The sequence below is a fragment of the Stigmatopora nigra genome, chromosome 2 (assembly GCF_051989575.1).
Source record: "Stigmatopora nigra isolate UIUO_SnigA chromosome 2, RoL_Snig_1.1, whole genome shotgun sequence".
NCBI classification, from domain to species: Eukaryota; Metazoa; Chordata; class Actinopteri; order Syngnathiformes; family Syngnathidae; genus Stigmatopora; species Stigmatopora nigra.
This window is the reverse complement of record NC_135509.1, coordinates 623,653-641,854: the sequence shown is the minus strand read 5'-3', so window position 1 is coordinate 641,854 and position 18,202 is coordinate 623,653. Positions and strand designations below refer to the sequence as shown.

The 18,202-nt window shown below is 50.0% G+C and overlaps 4 protein-coding genes and 1 non-coding gene across 8 annotated transcripts; 3 read left to right on the top strand and 2 right to left on the bottom strand.

The window, feature by feature from the left end:
• Positions 1 to 789: 789 nt before the first annotated feature.
• Positions 790 to 4,724, top strand: ccm2 (CCM2 scaffold protein). 2 transcript variants are annotated; one of them, XM_077738771.1, is made up of 11 exons: positions 790 to 1,194; positions 2,224 to 2,400; positions 2,474 to 2,557; positions 2,630 to 2,813; positions 3,037 to 3,173; positions 3,233 to 3,368; positions 3,484 to 3,541; positions 3,618 to 3,744; positions 3,826 to 3,964; positions 4,041 to 4,361; positions 4,445 to 4,724. In XM_077738771.1, exons 1-10 carry the CDS (start codon positions 1,165 to 1,167, stop codon positions 4,346 to 4,348), a joined length of 1,380 nt encoding a protein of 459 aa, XP_077594897.1. In that variant the 5' UTR covers positions 790 to 1,164; the 3' UTR covers positions 4,349 to 4,361; positions 4,445 to 4,724. The 2 variants fall into 2 exon arrangements, with proteins under 2 accessions (XP_077594897.1, XP_077594891.1); XM_077738765.1 differs by having other exon boundaries at positions 791 to 1,194; positions 4,041 to 4,724.
• A 336-nt stretch (positions 4,725 to 5,060) lies between these two features.
• On the bottom strand, positions 5,061 to 8,734 carry lca5 (lebercilin LCA5). 2 transcript variants are annotated; one of them, XM_077738753.1, is made up of 9 exons: positions 8,325 to 8,734; positions 7,350 to 7,716; positions 7,068 to 7,285; positions 6,691 to 6,996; positions 6,487 to 6,624; positions 6,314 to 6,413; positions 6,108 to 6,241; positions 5,916 to 6,039; positions 5,061 to 5,839 (listed from the first exon to the last, which is right to left on the bottom strand). In XM_077738753.1, exons 2-9 carry the CDS (start codon positions 7,684 to 7,686, stop codon positions 5,193 to 5,195), a joined length of 2,004 nt encoding a protein of 667 aa, XP_077594879.1. In that variant the 5' UTR covers positions 7,687 to 7,716; positions 8,325 to 8,734; the 3' UTR covers positions 5,061 to 5,192. The 2 variants fall into 2 exon arrangements, with proteins under 2 accessions (XP_077594879.1, XP_077594871.1); XM_077738745.1 differs by having other exon boundaries at positions 5,916 to 6,042; positions 8,325 to 8,731.
• A 239-nt stretch (positions 8,735 to 8,973) lies between these two features.
• trnag-gcc (transfer RNA glycine (anticodon GCC)) lies at positions 8,974 to 9,044 on the bottom strand. The gene has a single exon. It is a non-coding gene; the product is annotated as a tRNA-Gly (tRNA).
• A 225-nt stretch (positions 9,045 to 9,269) lies between these two features.
• On the top strand, positions 9,270 to 11,082 carry sh3bgrl2 (SH3 domain binding glutamate-rich protein like 2). The gene is made up of 3 exons (XM_077712221.1): positions 9,270 to 9,527; positions 10,270 to 10,455; positions 10,775 to 11,082. The coding sequence occupies exons 1-3, from the start codon at positions 9,471 to 9,473 to the stop codon at positions 10,889 to 10,891; spliced, it is 360 nt and encodes a 119-aa protein (XP_077568347.1). The 5' UTR covers positions 9,270 to 9,470; the 3' UTR covers positions 10,892 to 11,082.
• A 704-nt stretch (positions 11,083 to 11,786) lies between these two features.
• On the top strand, positions 11,787 to 18,169 carry LOC144193365 (scavenger receptor cysteine-rich type 1 protein M130-like). Of its 2 annotated transcripts, none has more exons than XM_077712206.1 (15): positions 11,787 to 11,848; positions 12,128 to 12,154; positions 12,220 to 12,543; positions 13,008 to 13,298; positions 13,358 to 13,672; positions 13,728 to 14,012; positions 14,091 to 14,405; positions 14,677 to 15,276; positions 15,635 to 15,949; positions 16,062 to 16,370; positions 16,540 to 16,833; positions 16,896 to 17,234; positions 17,308 to 17,424; positions 17,603 to 17,687; positions 17,808 to 18,169. In XM_077712206.1, exons 1-15 carry the CDS (start codon positions 11,800 to 11,802, stop codon positions 17,947 to 17,949), a joined length of 3,807 nt encoding a protein of 1,268 aa, XP_077568332.1. In that variant the 5' UTR covers positions 11,787 to 11,799; the 3' UTR covers positions 17,950 to 18,169. The 2 variants fall into 2 exon arrangements, with proteins under 2 accessions (XP_077568332.1, XP_077568331.1); XM_077712205.1 differs by having other exon boundaries at positions 17,799 to 18,169.
• The last annotated feature ends 33 nt before the right edge of the window (positions 18,170 to 18,202 follow it).

Below are 18,202 nucleotides of genomic sequence, written 5' to 3'. Positions count from 1 at the left end.
CCTAACAAAGAAATGGAAAATAATAACACCATGAGAATCAAGTCACGAGATCAAAGTAGTAATAATGTCATCATGTGAGGTTCAAATTGTAATATTATGTGACGTTATGAGGGGGGGAAAGCAGTGTGGAATTTTTGACTTGATTGTCGTTGTCTTACATTCTTCTTTCTTTGCTCGGCCCTAATCACCTGTCATCAGTTATTTTGCGATTATCGTAGATTTGGCTGTGAATTTATGGAAAAACGGATTTGATATTGCAACAATGCAACAATGAGTGTCGAGTCAATTGCTGCTAATTTGAAGTTGTCACGGAAAAAAATGTTGCTTTTGTTGATAATCCCTGGAATTCTAGGTTGTGTTAGCTTGTGGGTGTGTACTTAATAATCTCTCCCTGATTTTTATGGATGCTGTATTGCAAAAAAAATTGGCTTAGAGTGCGGATTTTCTATGTGGTGGTTCAATATATTAAAAAAAAGTATAATTCACGGGGAGGAGAGGAAAAAAAGCAAAACTGATGTCCAGTATTGTATGTTTTGCCCTGTTTTAGGGAACAATATGAATATTATTAATAACATATGGTGCTAAAGTTCATTTTGTATGGTTTATTTTTGTTTGTTTCTAGAGGAAATAATGACTATTATGCTGAAAATATAATGTTAAGCCTTACTGTAGAGTCATATATGAGACTGTTCATCCCAGAAGAAAAAATAAATATGGTATTTGAAAGTGCAATATACATAGTGTTTACATATGTTTATGTCCCATCCCAAAAATGCACGGTAGAGATGCCACCGCTTGGGGCGCTGCTGTGCGTGTTGTACCGCATTTTACGCCCAAAATGGCGGCACGGTTAAAAAGTTTGGGCTGTTTTGTTCGACTTTGTTTTCGGGTAATTCACCGAAGCCTGTAGCTAAAAACACGCGTCTTCTTAACGTCCGTACGCTCGTATTTCACCCCCACGCGCAACGACTTTTGGTAGCGTCCAAAACTAAGAATGGCGCGAAAATTCAGCCCGACTTCACCCAAGCTAGGCTAACGAGCTAAGCTACCGTCGGAAGGAGTTCCCCGGTCTTGGAAAAAGCTTCGTTTATGTAATGTCGTGTCTTGCTTGGGCGTCGGAGAAGACGACGAGATGAACATGAAGAAGACTATATTGTCCTAGAAATGGAGGAAGATGTGAAAAAAGTGAAAAAGGTAAGCGAACACTTTATATTTCTGTCGCCCACCTGCTTGCTAATACTAGTTAGCTCGTGGAACGTGTTGAGATTGAGACATAAATTCTACGTGGCTTGTATAAAAGACATGTTAGAGTGCTTTACCTGTGCCAAATATTATAAAATTACAGTGTTTATTAGTCAATAACAACATGTTTAGTACTGGTGTGCCGAAATTTAGCTTTACAGCACTATGGTCATATTACCCCATTCATGCTAAATAACGCCCTCGTCGTGACCTCTGTAAATGTGTATTTTTTACATTTTCATAAGGCAATAAATGCTAATTATGCCCTGTTTTGTCAGCAGGCTTATGCAGTGATGTCACCGGTGCGTGTAGTTTTCTTTTTTTTCGCTAGACGGCGACATTGTGTTCTTGTAAATAACAGCCGTGGTAATGTAAAGCCAATAGCACTATTTTAGCTAATCAAATGTCTTACCCGCCCTGTGTCATTATCAAATTAGATTTTAGTTGATGACGAGCCGCTGCCTAATAAATTTGGGTCACTTTCAGATGACTTTGGTGCATTTACCTGCTCCTTTTGGGGTATTTTGAGTCGTTTTTAAACAAAATAATGGACAAATAACTGGAAGATAAACCATTTTGCTATTAAACTATTTTCCAAAATGTTGTCTTTAAAAATAGTAGTATTCTAGCAACTTTCTTCTTGCCTTTTAAATTGTCGTGTGTGTGATGAAATACAATAAGTGCGCTCAAGTTTCTTAAGATAGCATACAATGTTAATGCACTAGCGACGTTTAGCTGCACCGTATTAAATTATGCAAGGTAAACTCCTGTCGTCAAGTTTGAGCGCCGCTGTCGTCACAGGATGCTGCAGCGAGCGACTTCCCTTTTTATTTTTTAACTCTCTGCGCAATTTTGCCGCTGTTGGCGCTCATGGATTATGAGGTTGGGTCGTGTTTTTCTTTTCATTACAATTTTTAGCTCAGCCTTGACTCACTTCTTCCTTTTTAGCCCACATTACTTACTCGTGCTCTTTTTTTTCAGCCCGGTATCGTGTCGCCCTTCAAGCGGGTCTTCCTGAAGGGCGAAAAGGGGCGGGACAAGAAGGCGCAGGAGAAATCGACGGAGCGCCGGGCACTCCACACCGTCTCGCTGTCGCAACCCGACCACCACATCGACCCCGACGTCCTGCTCAACGACTACATCGAGAAGGAAGTCAAAGTGAGGTCGAAATACTGAAAAATACATTTTTTCTGACTCCAACTTGATGGACATGCTTTTGTGTTTTGGCTAGTATCTGGGCCAGCTAACATCCGTGCCGGGATACTTGAACCCGTCCAGCAGGACCGAAGTTCTCCAGCTCATAGACGACGCCAGAGTAAGTAAGCGGCGGAGAAGATTCGGCGAGCCTGGTAGGCCTCGCTCACACTATATTTTTATTTTTTTGCAGAAATCACATCAGTTGGCGGGCCAACTTACGTCGGAGCAGGACGCGGTGGTCAGCCTGTCGGCGTACAACGTCAAGCTAGTGTGGCGTGACGGCGAGGACATCATCCTGAGGGTGCCCATCCATGACATCGCCGCCGTTTCGTACATCCGCGATGACTCTTTGCATCTGGTCATTCTCAAAACGGGTACGAGGAAGAAAATGGCTGCCGTCCCTCCTGCTTCAAACAGATTGGGCACTTAACTTTATCAATGGCCATTAAAGAGTTGACAAATTGGCCAGTTCATTCAAAATAGTCTAAAAATGTAGTATGCACCAAAAAAATTCAAATGAGGAGTGACTTATGTTTACAAGGAATTTGGTAGTGTTGATTCTGGCTCAAAATGACCATGGCTGCATTGTTTTCTCAGCTCAAGAATCCGGCGGCTCCCCGTGTCCCAGCTCCTGTCCCGACCTCAACAAATCCCAGACGCTGAGCTCCTTGTCGGAGAGCGGCGCCGTGCTGGTGGAAGTCTGCTGCCTGCTCGTCCTCGCCGTCGACAACAAGGTGACTTTGGCTTCTTCTCCTGGAAAAAAAATGGTCCTCACGGTTTGTCTTTTCTTCAGGCGGCGGCAGAGGAACTGTGCCTCCTGCTCAGCCAGGTCTTTCAAATCGTCTACACCGAGTCCACCATCGACTTTCTGGATCGGGCCATCTTTGACGGCGCCACCACGCCCACCAGACATCTTTCTCTCTACAGCGGTGAGCCTCTGGAAATTGGCGCTGGATAGATAAATTAGCATTTTCTCCATGTTTAATGTTAGCATATTTTCTAATAAAAAGAAGACTGTAGAATGAATGTGAAATTGTTTCCCAGATGATTCGTCAAGCAAATTGGACATTAAAGAAGTACCAGAAGACGACAGCGGCCCTTTGTAAGATGGACTTTCCTCACCTTTGTCGCCAAAGCGCTCCATACTCTTCTCAGAGAGACCTTTTCTCCTCGCCAAGTCCTTTCCAGGCTTCGCCGGACGCCGCCACGCCCGCTTCCGGCCCCGCCTCCTCTCAGGCCGAGACGGCCAGCGAAGGGGACCTGAGCGCCACGGCCGCCGAGCTGCTCCAGGACTACATGACCACGGTACGGATAAACTCCCCCCGAATAGGGCGGACCTTTTGTCTCTGTCCGTGCCTTAAACTCCACCCACCTTGCGTCCCCCAGCTCCGCACCAAGCTGTCGTCGCAAGAAATCCAGCAGTTTGCGGCGCTGCTGCACGAGTACCGCAACGGCTCATCCATCCACGAGTTCTGCATCAAACTGCGCCAACTCTACGGAGACAGCCGCAAGTTCCTCCTGCTCGGTAGGATGGCTCCTTCTCCAAAAGGGGCGGGCCATAATGAAAACTAGTTTGGCAACTTCTGCTTTTGTTTCCTCAGGCCTGCGTCCCTTCATCCCCGAAAAGGACAGCCAACACTTTGAAAACTTCCTGGAGACCATCGGGGTCAAAGACGGACGCGGCATCATCACCGACAGCTTTGGCCGCTACCGGCGGGCGGCGGCGGCCTCCGCCTCCGACTCGGCGGACGCCGACGGGCCGGCGGGCGTGGCCGGGGACGACGCCGCCTCCGACGAGGGCCCCGAGGAGACGTCGGAGGGCGACGAGTGGGACCGCATGATCAGCGACATCAGCAACGACATCGAGGCGCTGGGCTGCAGCATGGACGGCGAAGGCGCCGCCCCCTAAGGGGCGGGCCCAGGTCAGTGGTCACATCCAGTCCATTCAAATGCACTTACATGCAGTCGACACATTTGTTTTTACTATTTTGGTGCTCACTTATAGGCAGTATCTGCCAACGCTGTAAGCCACTGTAGCCACAAACCCTCACAAAATGGAGTCTAGACTGACACAAAATATGACTTTATTCCCTCCCCACTTGATTTTGAGTGTGCAGTCATCTTTTGAATCGTCACCATTTGCCCAATTTCTACCTTTGATGCATTTCTACTTTGTTCGGTCCGCCCAAAATGGAGACAATATGGCCGCTTGTTTGTAGCTCCGTACTCACATTTGTGTCTTGACACGGCTGCCCATGTTGATTAAAGAACAGCTACTTTTTCAACATTTTTTGCCCTTCTTATCTTCTAATTGTCAAATAATGGCAATAAAAATGTTCACATTTAGCAAAGAAATTGGCCTCCATCAAAATGGAAAATGTCTTTTATTTCATAAGAGAATTTGGTTTAACAAAACAAATGTATCCACATACTATAAACATTAAACGTCATAATATATACACAATAGTGTCCAAGAAACGCGCTTTAGTGGTTGTTTGGTAAGTGCAGACCAACTACTTTCTTAAACGTAAAAATATCTTATAAACACTTTGGTGGTTGTTTAGTGAGCGAGGAAAAAGTCAAGGAGAGCTAGCAAAAAATAACACTAACAAAACAAGCAGTAAACAATTGCATCTTTTAATATTTATTAGCTGTATTCATTTTAAATAGCTGTAAATTTGACAACAATAGTTTAAAAAGAGAAAAATACCGTTTAAACATAAACCTGAGTAATTTGCGCGTTAGCGCGTCCGCTACAACGTCAGCTCTTCGATGTCCTCGTCGAAGGACGCCACGGCCCGTACGGCGGGCCGACTCTCCACCACGTGGCGAGACGGCGGCGCGCTAAAGCCCAAGCGCCCGGACGCCCGCGAGCCTCCCCGCGCACTGACGTCGCCACTGGCCACGTGGTCCAACAGGTCAGTCTTGCGCGCCGCCTCGCCCGAGTCGGCCGCCGCCAGCGTTCCGAACAGCTGCTGCATGAGCGCCGACTTTTTGCTCTTTTCCTCAGCCACCGCCGCCGTCTTCAGGCTGAATACGCCGATGGCTTTCAAGGCGCGGCCGCCGTCCTCCCCGGCGGCGGCGGCGTTCCGCCCCGGGCTCCCGAAGGCCGGCGCGTAGCCTCCGAAGGGGGTCTCGTCGTCGGACCTGAGCGAGCGCAGGCTCCAGCGGCGGGACGGCGCCTCGGCGCTGGACGCCGACGAGTTGACGAAAACGGGGCCTTCGTTCTGGAGGTCGATTTCCCGCATCTTGGCCAGCAGCTGGTCTTTGCGGCGGCGCGACTCGCCGGCGTCCCCGCCGTCCGGGTTGGTCCTCCGGCGTTCCGCGTCCTTGCGGGCGCTCTTGAGCGATTGACTCAGGAAACTGACGAAATCGCCTCCCGTGGCTTCCTTTTCCCAATCTGTGGAAATATGCTTCCTTTAATCTCATTGAATGTTCTTGCCCCGCGCCTTTTTGTAACTATTTTCTCTTCTCACCCTTTTCAGATTGGCGTTCCTCGTCCACCTTGGTGTCCTTGGTTTCCTTTGCACTTTTTAACCCTTTGCCGGCCTTCTCCGGCCGTTCCTCGTCCGTTTTGGGCTGGCTTTCTTCCACGTCTGCCTGCTGCCCAAACAAACAAAAAAAACAAGTCAGCCGCATTGGCTACGCCCACCCAGCACCATCTTTACCTTGAGTGACAGGTAGCCGTCTGGCGCCGGCTCGCCGTCCTCCAGCGAGGTTGGCGGTGGCGGCGGGGAGGGGAACTCGGGGCTGCTGTCACGTTCTTCCGTCTGCACCGCCTTGTTGTGCGCTCTGCCGCACGCTTCCTCGCAACAACAAAAAAGCCAACGTCACCCTCGCGTACTCTCCTCATCGGTCCCCATCTTTGTCTCACGTTTTGGTGATTTAGTGTCGGCATCTGTGACTTTCCTGGGCGAGATCTTCCCCATTCGGTGAGCGTAAATATTCATGGTGTCCAGCTCACGTTCTTTATCCTGGAAGACAAAGGTGGCATATTTGATAAAGTCTGTCTGGCGTGGCATGGTGGTTCTGTGTATAGGCACCCACCCGGAGTTTATGGGTCAGTTGCTCCAGCTCTTTTTGAAGACTCCGGATCTCTTCCTGGGCGCTCAGCATCTTCTTCTTCTCGGCAGCTAGCTGCCTCTGGTGGCTGTGCTGGTTCAGCTCCATGTTCTTCTCCAGTTCCTGCAAGCAGCCAGACCACCCCATTAAAATAACTTGACTTTTCACTGGAGGACCTCCGTCCCATACCTTGATCTTGAGTTCTGCCTGGTACGTTCGCCCTCTCTCCTGGTCCAACTTGGAACTGAGATCTTCTCGCGCCCCCAGTTCCCGCTGCTCCACCAGCTTCTTCATGCGGTTCAAGGTGGCGTGGCTTCGCAGAAGCTGGTCCTCCTTCTCCTTGAGGCGGCGCTCGGCGGCCCGCTCGCGCTCCCGCGTGCGCCGCAGACGCTCGCGCAAGGCGTGCGTCTCGTTGGCGTGGCACGACAACATCTGGGAGATCTTGCTCTCGGCGTCCGTGTAGCTCTGGAGCGCCTTTTCTTGCCGAGTCAGAAGCTGCCAAAGCACCAGAATGTCAAATGAGATCAACTCCACGGACTATAAGTCACTCTTCTTCAGGGACCCACCTGCTTGAGGATTCGATTCTCCTTCTGCAGGTCGGCCATGCGCTGCTGCAGCTCGGCGTGGACATTTCGCAACTCGTTGATCTTCAGCAGACGACCCGACAGCATCTGCCGGGTCAAGGGGTCCAATTCCTTTGCGGGGAGGGACTCTTTGCTGTGAGAGCGCGATACGCGACTCCGGAGGGGACGCGGTGGACGGGCTCGAACTCGCTTTTCCAAAGCTGTGGACGACAACAACAAAAATGGTTCTTAATGTCATTGACTAACCTTAAATGTTAATCCTACCTGTGTTGTAGGGCGAACTGGTGGAAATGAAATTGGTCCGAATAGTCGGCGGGGGCGAGAGAGTCCGATCTCTGTTATACGGCGACAGCGAGCCCTCCGACTCGTAGTCGTCGGAGTAACACGCCGCCTTGCCGTCTCCGTCCGAGGCCTGGTCCGCCTCGGTGGTGTAGCGTTCGCTCTTGGCCGGCACTTTTTCATCCTTAACGCCGTTGCCAAAGTTCTTGTAACGCTTGTGCTTGTTCCCGGCAGACGCTCGGCTCCTCCTGCTGCTGCCGTATGAGCGGCGGCTGCGGCTGTCGTCCCAGTCGTCTTCGGAAGCCTCGAACTTGGACTCCATTTTGGCTCGAGCCGAGCGGCACTCCAGGGACTGGATGGGGGCGGAGGTGGGTGTTAGTTTCAAGAGGATTAATTGACCTTAACATTGGTGCTAAGCAACAGAACGAGACAAACTGGTTTGTTTGAAGACTTCTTTGTGTTTAGTATACATAGCAAGATGTATTTTTTTTATGTATGAGCATAACACTTTTGTGACAGCCATATTTGTTATGACTGACCAAAATTCACTTTTTACTTAACCCACAATTAAGATCGAATATTTAGAATAAATGATGATCATGTGGAATAATCTTGATACCTCTTGAACATGATTTTCAGTACAAATCCACTTTGAGTCTGTTTCTATGGCAACACTCGCCATATTAAGATTCTAAATGGGCTCACCGGCGACTTGGACACAAATAATCTTTTCTAACATTCTTACTTCCACATTTATTTTTAGCTCATGTAGGGTAGCATCTTGGACGGGATTATCCTAAAATCCTCCCCGCCGTCTGCTCTTGACAGGCGCATTGTTGTCATAACCGAGTCAGTGTTACATTCATTGTTTTAACGTCCTCCACACCCACAAAGCTAACGGGGGGCTAGCCACCGCTAGAATGAAAACAAATATATAGCAACAGGTGAGCCGTGCCTTACCGTTAGGTGTCGTCTTCTACCCCCACTGCCATCAATCGCCCATAAATATTCGTTTTTAAATACAATGCAATGTAATATAGTGACTGTTTCAAGAGCGGAGAGCTTCTATAGAAGCCCGATTGACGACAAATACTGCAGAAAGTTTAGGCTTAGCTCATTAAGCTAATGCGCTAGGAAGCAGCCCAGCATTATTTGTCAATAAAATAACGCCATGATCCGATTTGCGAGCGTGGGTAGCATGCATATTTCTGTCGATTGGATGAAAAATAGGTAGAGAAGGAGACGGCGAGCAGTCACAAGCGCCATTGCTAGCCTCTGTTAGCATGGGAACCGTTTCTGTGACGTCAGCTGCTCGTCTTCCATTGCACAGACGACGCAAACAAACCAAAACAAAACCTCGTTTCATTGCAAAAAAGAAATGGCTCTATAACTAAATCTATATCAAAAGAAAAGTTTCCCAAGGCTTTCAACATTATTTCTGCACCAGATGTTTGACTTTTCAATCCCTGTCATACTGTACATATTGCACAGGAATATGCATAGATAGATTAATAAAACAATAGTCCATGCAAAAATGGCACAAAAGACGAAATGGGATAAACTTTGTCTAGGAGTGTGAGGTATTTGTCAAGCAAAAGAAAAAGGATGTTGCATTGGCCGGGAATCGAACCCGGGCCTCCCGCGTGGCAGGCGAGAATTCTACCACTGAACCACCAATGCTTGAAGACATTCGTGCAACATTTGATATTTAGCAAGTACAAAAGTACTCTGACCAACCAGCCCTTTCACAATAAGAGAGGTAATTTTTCGATTTGCCATATAGTACATAATGATAACGTATATTTGACTCATTACCTTGTATAAATCTGCATTGCAGACACTAGTCGTGCCTTAAGATAAACTATACATTTATCAAGCATAAAAATGTTAAAAAGCTGGAAAGAATTTGCGCTTGTCTTATTTTGAAACTATACTCAACGCGTGTTTTTTCAATTTGGCTAAATGAGCATCATAACAAACGCTCCGCTTTACTTTAACGCTATCAACTCCTTTATTTCGCCATATCGTTTTTTTCTTTGCTAATTTAGATCCGATTTTTCATTGATACTTTGCCTTTTCTCGGGATCTCCATAATGTTACATTAAAATGGTGAAAATGGTCAACCTTAAGGTTTACGTCGCTTCGTCAAGTGGTTCTGTTGCGGTAAGTGTTTACCTAATTGCATCACATTCTGCATGAATTATATTACAAAATCCGTTTTAAAAAGTTGTTTTCATTTATATACATGGACTGACTGAAAAAGTAAAAGTACGGCGTTTATTTGAAAGAATTCCGAATTTGGGTCAATGAGGCCAATAATTGTCTCTGAATGATTTTAATTAAGTCACATGGTGACTTTTCATGATTTAACGCCACTCACGACGATAAACGTCCAATTTATTTGTGTTGACAGCATCGCTCAATCATCCCGAGCCTAACTATTTGGACGTCTTTCGCCGTCAATGGCAGTCAAAGAGTTTGTTTTGTCCTCAGGAGTCCTGTTTTGTCCCCGTTTGTCCTGTAATGAAAGGATTTAAATCAAGTTAATCCCTTCATTCAGTGTGCGAACAATTCACTTGCACGCTGTATTGAGCGTGAAGTATTTGAATACATATCTGGGGATTTATTTTTATCATTCACCTTTAATAGAGTTCTTTTAATTCTCAAAGATAACCCTATTCTCCTTTTTATTCACATTTAGTTTGAATTTATAGCTATAATAACAGGACAGGTTTTTATTTTGAAAACAAAAGGAAAATAATTGTTGTCTACTCGGACATGTTTTGTTGCTGGATGGGTCTAAACAAAAGCGCCATTGTACCCACCGACCCAAAATCCAAATGCTTCAACGTCCTCATTAAAAGTACTTCTGCCATTATTTGAAGTATTTGTTTAATGTGTACAGGTGAAAAAACAACAACAGGCAGTGGTGGGCTTCCTGGAGGCCAATGGAATTCAATTCCAGGAAGTAGACATCACCATGATGGAGGAAGAAAAAATGTGGATGTACCAGCACATCCCCAAAGATAAGCAACCCAAGAAGGGCAAACCGCTGCCCCCGCAGATTTTCAACGAAGACCGATATTGCGGGGTGAGATCAGATATGACGTCAAATACCTTTTGCTAGCTATTGGGATTTTTTTTGATGCTCTCCCGTGGAGCGCAGGCCACCCCTGTAATCCCGACGTAATCCCAGCGTGGATTATGCGCCGGCCCATGTAATCCATAGCGACAGGCTGGCCGAATTGGTTTTCCCAGTTTATATTACGTTTTTATTCATCTAATACGGTGTTAAAAAGGGCCTGATCTGAAGTCGGAATTAATTGAATTTTTCCATTCTAATATTATTTTTTCGAGTTAATTGTGCAAAAAAAAAAGTTAAATATGAAATGTATTTTCTCTCCCGACAGGACTACGAGGACTTCTTCCAATCTAAAGAAAACAACAGCGTTTTAACCTTTTTGGGCCTCAACTCGCAAGCTTCCGTCAATCAGTCGTCAAGTTGTCAATTAGAACGCTTTTGTTAACCAACCATTGCATGTTTTCACCAATTATTTTTTTTTGCTTCACGACAGAATTGCGATTTTTAGCCGCCAAATATGAAACGCCGCCCTGTACACATTGGCCACATTTTTCTTTCCACGTGCCTGACCATTTTTGTCCCTATTTCCGTCCGCCCGCCGCTTTGCCAGCTAATAAAGTCAATGTAAATCCGCTATTTTGGTGTCGTGGTGATCTTTTTCAAGCTTGCGCAACCGTTGGCTGCCCTCTCGGCCCACACTTTCCCGTAAAAACGTGGCTCTCTAATCATTTACCCGGGAATCCGTTTGAACATACAGGCAATTTATTTAGCCCTTTGACCTATGACCCAAACGACCTTCTTTCCATTTTATTAACACACGGAACTAGCATATGCTATCCTAATATACCCTAGCAGATAGCATAATGTATGATAGTGGCTAGCATAACGTACCCTAGCGACAGTTCAATTTGGGCCGGTGACCTTTAACCTCTGACCTAGTTTTGCCAGATTTAATCCTCAGATCAATATGAAACTGAATACATAACGTGGAAAAATGGTACTGCAAATTTCTCATGGTAAGGAAATCATTTTATAGGGATACAATTTTATTTTGGGGGGGGGGGGGGGTGCAAAATATTCCCACTTGGTGTACTTATTGGGTCAAGTAATCCCCTTTAATGATTGATGTGAAAGTCAACAAGAAGCTTTGGCGACCGACCGGTCCCAGGCCGCCGCCATCTTTTATTTTTGAGCTTTTTGAGGCAGCGGACGTGGGATTCCCGTCCCCAAACGATCGCACTCGAAAGGTACGTCCTCGGCTTTGACCAAGGACGCCGCCATCTTCTGGAATTTGTTTCTTCTGGAATCGTGGCGGCTTTGCGAACACCACCTTCGCCACCACCTTCGCCAGACATGACAAAGGTCATTTGTGGCAAAAAACATCTCTTCATTATAGCCCTCGGTAAGTTACTCACTCTTATTCTTTTTTATTATTATACTTATTTGCTATTAATCACAACTACATTAAATTTTTTTATGAATTTTATTTAAAATTCTTCATATACATTTTTTAGGACTTTTATTGCTCTTTCAATTTATGGACAATGTCAATCATTTCAAATAATTCTGTCATCAACAAAATGTACAGGTTTATATATATAGAATTGATATATTTATTTTTGGAAATCTGACAGGAAGGAAAACAATAACGTGATCCTAATGCTAATTCTTTGTATTTCAGGTCTTTTCCAGCTCTTCATCCATACCGGTCAGTATTTTTATTATCCCCGACTCATTGCACATGGAAAGCAACTTACAGACGTCTTTTTCCAGAATGCTGGGTGACCAACGTGAGGCTGGCGGGCCCCTCGTCCAAGCGCTGCTCGGGGCGAGTGGAGGTGCTCCACGCCGGCGAGTGGGGCAGCGTCTGCGACGACGACTGGGACATGAACGCCGCCCGGGTGCTGTGCCGCGAGCTCCAGTGCGGCACGGCGCTGGCGGCCCTCAAGGGGGGCCGTTTCGGGCCGGCCTCGGGACCCGTCTGGCTGGACGACTTGCAGTGCGCCGGCAACGAGCCGTCCATCTTCAAGTGCCGGCACCGCCCCTTCGGGGAAAACAACTGCGACCACGACGAGGACGCCGCCGTCGTCTGCTCTGGTCAGTGGCTCGCTCGCATTTCCTTCTCTTCCTCAGATAGGACGCGGCGTGACCCTCTTGGAATGCCGTCACTGTAGCGCACTGGTGTCCAAGTGGCGGCCCGGGGGCCAAATGTGGCCCGCCGCATCATTTGGTGCGGCCCAGGAAAAACATGACTTTGTGTTTTGGGATCAAATTCAAATGATAGATATAGATGTATTCTCAATTTTCGGATTTTTCTCCATTTAAATCAATTATTGTCATTTTTTAATCCATTTTTTTGGTTCAAAAATCATTTGGTAAAATCTAAAAATATATTAAACAAAGCTAAAATAAACATTGTTTTAGATCTATAAAAATCGGAATATTCAGGGCTTTTAATAAATCCAACTCCCTCTTCCGTCTCACTGAGCCAGCACTGCCCTAAGATGGCCGACCGCCCACTCTCGACTGTGATTGCATCCACCCTTGTTCATGCATTCCAGAACACTTGCGAGTCATCAACGGCAGCACGCGTTGCAACGGCCGACTGGAAGTCTACGGCGACGGTCACTGGAACAAAGTGTGCGGCCAGCTGGGCTCGCCCGAATCCAAGGTGCTGTGTCGGGAGATGAGCTGCGGGGCGCCGCTGCACGACTCCCAGCCGCTGGACTTTGGACAATCGCGCCAACAACTGTCGCTGAAGTTGGCGTGCCTGGGCAACGAGAGCTCCGTGGCCCATTGCACACACACACCCGTCAAGGAAGACTGCCAGGACGCCACCGTTTCCTGTTTCAGTAAGCCCCGGTGGCCGGCCCGTGTCGGAAAATTCCCATCCCGCCATTTTTTTTTTTAGACAGCAGACCCATCCGACTGATCAACGGCACCAACCGCTGCTCCGGGCGAGTGGAGATCTTCCACGCCGAGGAGTGGGGCACGGTGTGCGACGACAGGTGGGGCCTCCAGGAGGCCGCCGTGGCCTGCCGCGAGATGGGCTGCGGCGCCCCCTTGGAAGCCAAGTACAATGCCTTCTTCGGCGCCGGCCGCGAACAGACCTGGCTGGACGAATTGGAATGCACGGGGGCCGAGACGTCGCTTTCCGAGTGCCAGCACGGCGGCGTGGGACAGCACGACTGCGGCCACGACGAAGACGCCGGCGTGGTGTGCTCGGGTGAGGACGCCCGCCCTAGCGGACCCGGACATCCCTGACTCCGTTCTTCTTCTAGAAACACTTCGACTGAGCAACCAGAGCACGCCCTGCTCCGGCCTCCTGGAAATCTTCCACCACGGCCAGTGGGGCAAAGTGTGCGACCACGACTGGGGCGCCAAAGAGGCCCAACTGGCGTGCCAGGCGCTCAACTGCGGCAACCCGTCCAAATCTCCCCGCCACTTTGGCCAAAGCCAGCTCAAGGGGTACGCCGGCGCCTGCCCCGGGGACGCCGCCTCCTTCTCGCAGTGCGCCATCCGGGACAACCCGGCTCCCTGTCGGGGGGTTTCGCTCTCGTGCACGGGTGAGTGGACGCCGACGGCGCCGTTTGGGGAGGTCCCCTTTCCCACGGAGGGTCCTTTTCCCGGGTGGGTCCCAACAGGAACTCCCGACCTGCGGCTGGTCAACGGCACGGACCGCTGCTCGGGCCGAGTGGAGGTGTACCACGACGGCATCTGGGGGACGGTGTGCGACGACCTCTGGGACATCCGAGACGCCCAGGTGGTGTGTCGGGCCCTGGACTGCGGCACGGCCGTCACGGCCAAGTCGGGGGCGCACTTTGGCCCCGGCCGGGGTGTCATCTGGCTGGACGACGTGGGTTGCCTGGGCAACGAGACGTCCTTGCTGCAATGCCCCCTTTCGTCCTTTGGAGACACCAACTGCAATCACGGCGAGGACGCCGCCGTGGTGTGTTCCGGTCAGTCCCGGGCCACAAACATGGATTTCAGCAACCAAATTTGCCAATTTTAGACCTGCTAAAAAGCTCAAAAGAAAGGGTGTCAAAGTGGCGGCCCGGGGGCCAAATCTGGCCCGATGCATCATTTTGTGCGGCCCGAATTTTTTTTCCCCGTTTTTAGTTAAAATGCAGTCTCAAAACAAACCACTTTACGTTCTCGACACAAAGTTCCGACCTGGTAGTCTCGGTAGAACTTCCAATCTTTTTTTTCTCTCTCTCTCTGTTTCCTCAGCCAACATCCGACTGATAAACGGCACGGACCAGTGTTCGGGCCGGGTGGAGGTCTACCGCCAAGGCCGCTGGTCATCCGTCTTCGACGTCCAATGGACTCTGCGCCAAGCGGCCGTGGCGTGCCGCGAGATGGACTGCGGCGAGCCCGTCCGAGCTTCGGGCTCCTTCGGCCAGGGGACCGACGTCCACGGCTACGAGGTGGACTGCGACGGGAGGGAGACTTCGCTGACGCGCTGCTCCTTCCGGGACTCGGTCCGCGGCCACGCCCGGGAGGCGTCCGTCCGATGCTCCGGCAACCTCAGGCTGGCCGGCGGCGGCCACCGCTGCGCCGGCAGGGTGGAGTTCTTCCAACACGGCCGCTGGAGCGACGTGTGCGGGGAATCGTGGGACGTCAACGACGCGGCCGTGGCCTGCGGACAGCTGGGCTGCGGCCGGCCCGTCAGGATCGGCGCCGGGACGGACTTCGGACGGGGTTCCGACCACGTCTGGAACCAGCAGATCGAGTGCAACGGATTGGAGTCCACTCTGGCCCAGTGTCCGCAACAGCCCTTCCGGGAGAGATCGTGCAACGCCACCTCGCTGGCCGGCGTCGTCTGCTCGGGTGAGTTTTGCTGCTCATTTGAAAAAGTGTCCATAAATCACTGGTGTCCAAGTGGTGGCCCGGGGGCCAAATCTGGCCCCTCGCATCAATTTGTGCGGCCCAAAAAAGTAAATGATGTGTGCTCACTTTCTGTTTTAGGATCAAATGTAGAGTATAGATGTATGTTCAATTCCCTGATTTTCCCCCTTTTAAATCAACAATTGTCATTTTTAAACCATTTTTTCTGTGTTTTTAGTTCAAAAATCTTTTTTAAAAAGCTAAAATTAACATTGTTTTTAGATTTACAAAAAAAGAGAACTCAAGTCTGACACCCCTGCCATAAATGGCTAACGCCGAGGGATGTATTTGTTCCCCACAGATAGCTTGGAGGTGCGTCTGGTCCACAGCGAAACGGAGTGCACCGGGACCGTGGAGGTCCAGCACCAGGGCACGTGGCACTCCGTCTGCGACGCCGACTGGACCCAAGAAAAAGGCCAGGCGGTGTGCGAGCGCCTGGAGTGCGGCCGAGTGGCCGCCGTCCACGCCGCCGCCCACTACGGTCGAAGCAGCGGGCCCGTGGTGGAGGCCGACGGCGCCTGTTTCGCCAACGTCAGCCGACTGGAGCGCTGCTCGCGTCAAGGTTTCGCGCCGTCCTCGTGCTCGCACGATCGGGACGCCGGCGTGGCCTGCGCAGGTAAAGACATTTTCTCCATTTGGCGGAATTTGGAGGGCAGCCAAGCGGTTTCTCTCATTGAAACCAATTTGTAATGACATCCGAAGACAAAATGTCCGCTCTCCGTCGGCAGCCAAACTGCGGCTGGTGGGCGGCTGGAGCGACTGTTCCGGCCGGGTGGAGGTCTTCCACGGCGGCCTGTGGGGGACGGTGTGCGACGACGAGTGGGACGTGAGCGCCGCCGACGTGGTGTGCCGGCAGATGGGCTGCGGCCACGCCGTCTCCGCCCCCGCCAGCGCCCACTTTGGCCAGGGCACCGGCCCCATCTGGTTGGACAACGTGGTGTGTCTGGGCGAGGAGCTGGCCATCACGCTCTGCAACCACCAGAAGTTCGGCGAGAACAACTGCGGACATTCAGAGGACGCCGGAGTCATTTGTTTGGGTGAGAGAAATTGCAGTGCAAAATTGTATGTTGCTTTCTAAATCAATAGGCTACAAGCTAATGCTAACATTCCCTGTTTTGGTAAGCAAGCATCCACCCAATCCGTCCTTGTCCGAATTTGGCTGATCATTTTGACCTTCCCTTTGGTCCCCCCCCCCCCGGTTTGAAGGCGCCCTGGAGAAACCCCGCATCAGCGTCAGCCCGTCGACCGAGGTCCACTGGGGCCAAAACGTGGAGTTCACCTGCAGCATCCGGACGGAGCAAACGGGCGGCACCTTCTTGCTGAAAAAGTTCCAGGACGGCTGGAGCGTGCGCAAATTTTCCGAGAGCGAGGCGGCCACCTTCGGCCTTCCCCACGTCAACTTCAGCCACCGGGGCTCGTACTTCTGCGAGTACCAGAAGCAGCTCCAGAGCAACGTCATCTACTTCCCGCAGGGGGATCCGGTGGAGCTGGGGGTCAAAGGTCGGTCGGGGTCTTCCCGTCCGGCGCCGTGACTCCGCCCGTGACTCCGCCTCCTCTTTTAGTCTCCCTGGAGAAACCGTTGATCTCGGTGACCACCCCCCACCAAGTGATGGTGACGTACACCCCGCGGGAGGTGTCGGTGAGCCGGGGTGCCGGATTCTCGATCACCTGCTCCGTCCACTCGCTGTACCCCCACGGGACCTTCTACTTGAAGAACATGGAGAGCAACGTGACCTGGGCCAAAGCCGCCTTGGGCCACAACGTCTTCTACGTGGCCTCCTTCCAATTTGCCGACATGGCCGAGAAGGAGCGGGGAGATTACGCGTGCCTCTACGCCGTCAACTTCTCCTCCAAAGCTTTTTGGTCCCAGCCCTCCACCTCGCTTTACATCAACGTCGTGGGTGAGTGGCCCGAGCCGAACCCGGCCACGTTCCGGTCCCGCTTTTTCTGAATCTGGGTCGGAACCATCCGCAGCCACGACGTCCTCGCCGGTGGTCTCGGGATTGGTCGGCGGGTTGCTGCTGCTGTTGGTGCTGCTGGTGGTTGCCGCCGGTTACCTGCTGTGGAGGAGGAGGAGGAGTCAACTTGCTGGTGAGTGCTAATACTTTTGCTATTTTGTCATTCATCTTGGAAGCTATTTTATTCACCTCATACTTTTTCTATACATTTTCTTCCGACATTTTTATAAACAAACGAATACAATAGTATTATATAATAGTATTGTTTAATGTCTATGGCCGTCACAGATATGCTTTTCTCTCCATTTCAGGCACCATGATTGAGTTCCGCAACCAGTTGGGAAGCAGTACCAAATCGGATTTCCAAGACGCAGATGACGGCGGATTCCAGGACAGGTAGGGAACCGCCCCCCGCCCCCGAAAGGCGGCGTGACACCGTCCCAATTTGTTTTTGAGCCCTTGATCGGCCCCTCCCGTTTAAAAACGGCCCTATGTGACCTCGCCCAGGCACGGCAGCGTACCCGCCGGCCAGGAAAGCGCTCGGAAGCGGCCGTCTGCGGCGGAGGCGGAGTCGGAAAACAGAGCGGACGCGGAAGGCGTCCCCGAAGACCTGGCCGGCCGAGTTTGTTACGAGCTGGAACCGCTGGTTTTCTCTTGATGGCCCACCGTCAAATACTAGATGAGCCACTTCTACTTTATACTTTATACTTCTCATTTTTTTTTCTTATTTGTATTTTATAAATGCTAACATGTGGCAAAATGGCTTTTTGGCGTATCAGCTGGAATCGCTTTAATGTAAACATTTTAAGATCACAAAAACATAAATTTAAAAAGAACACTTTCAAATGATATTAATTTAAATAAAACATGGGAAATTATTCCTGTTGTTATTTCATAATTTACATCAAAAA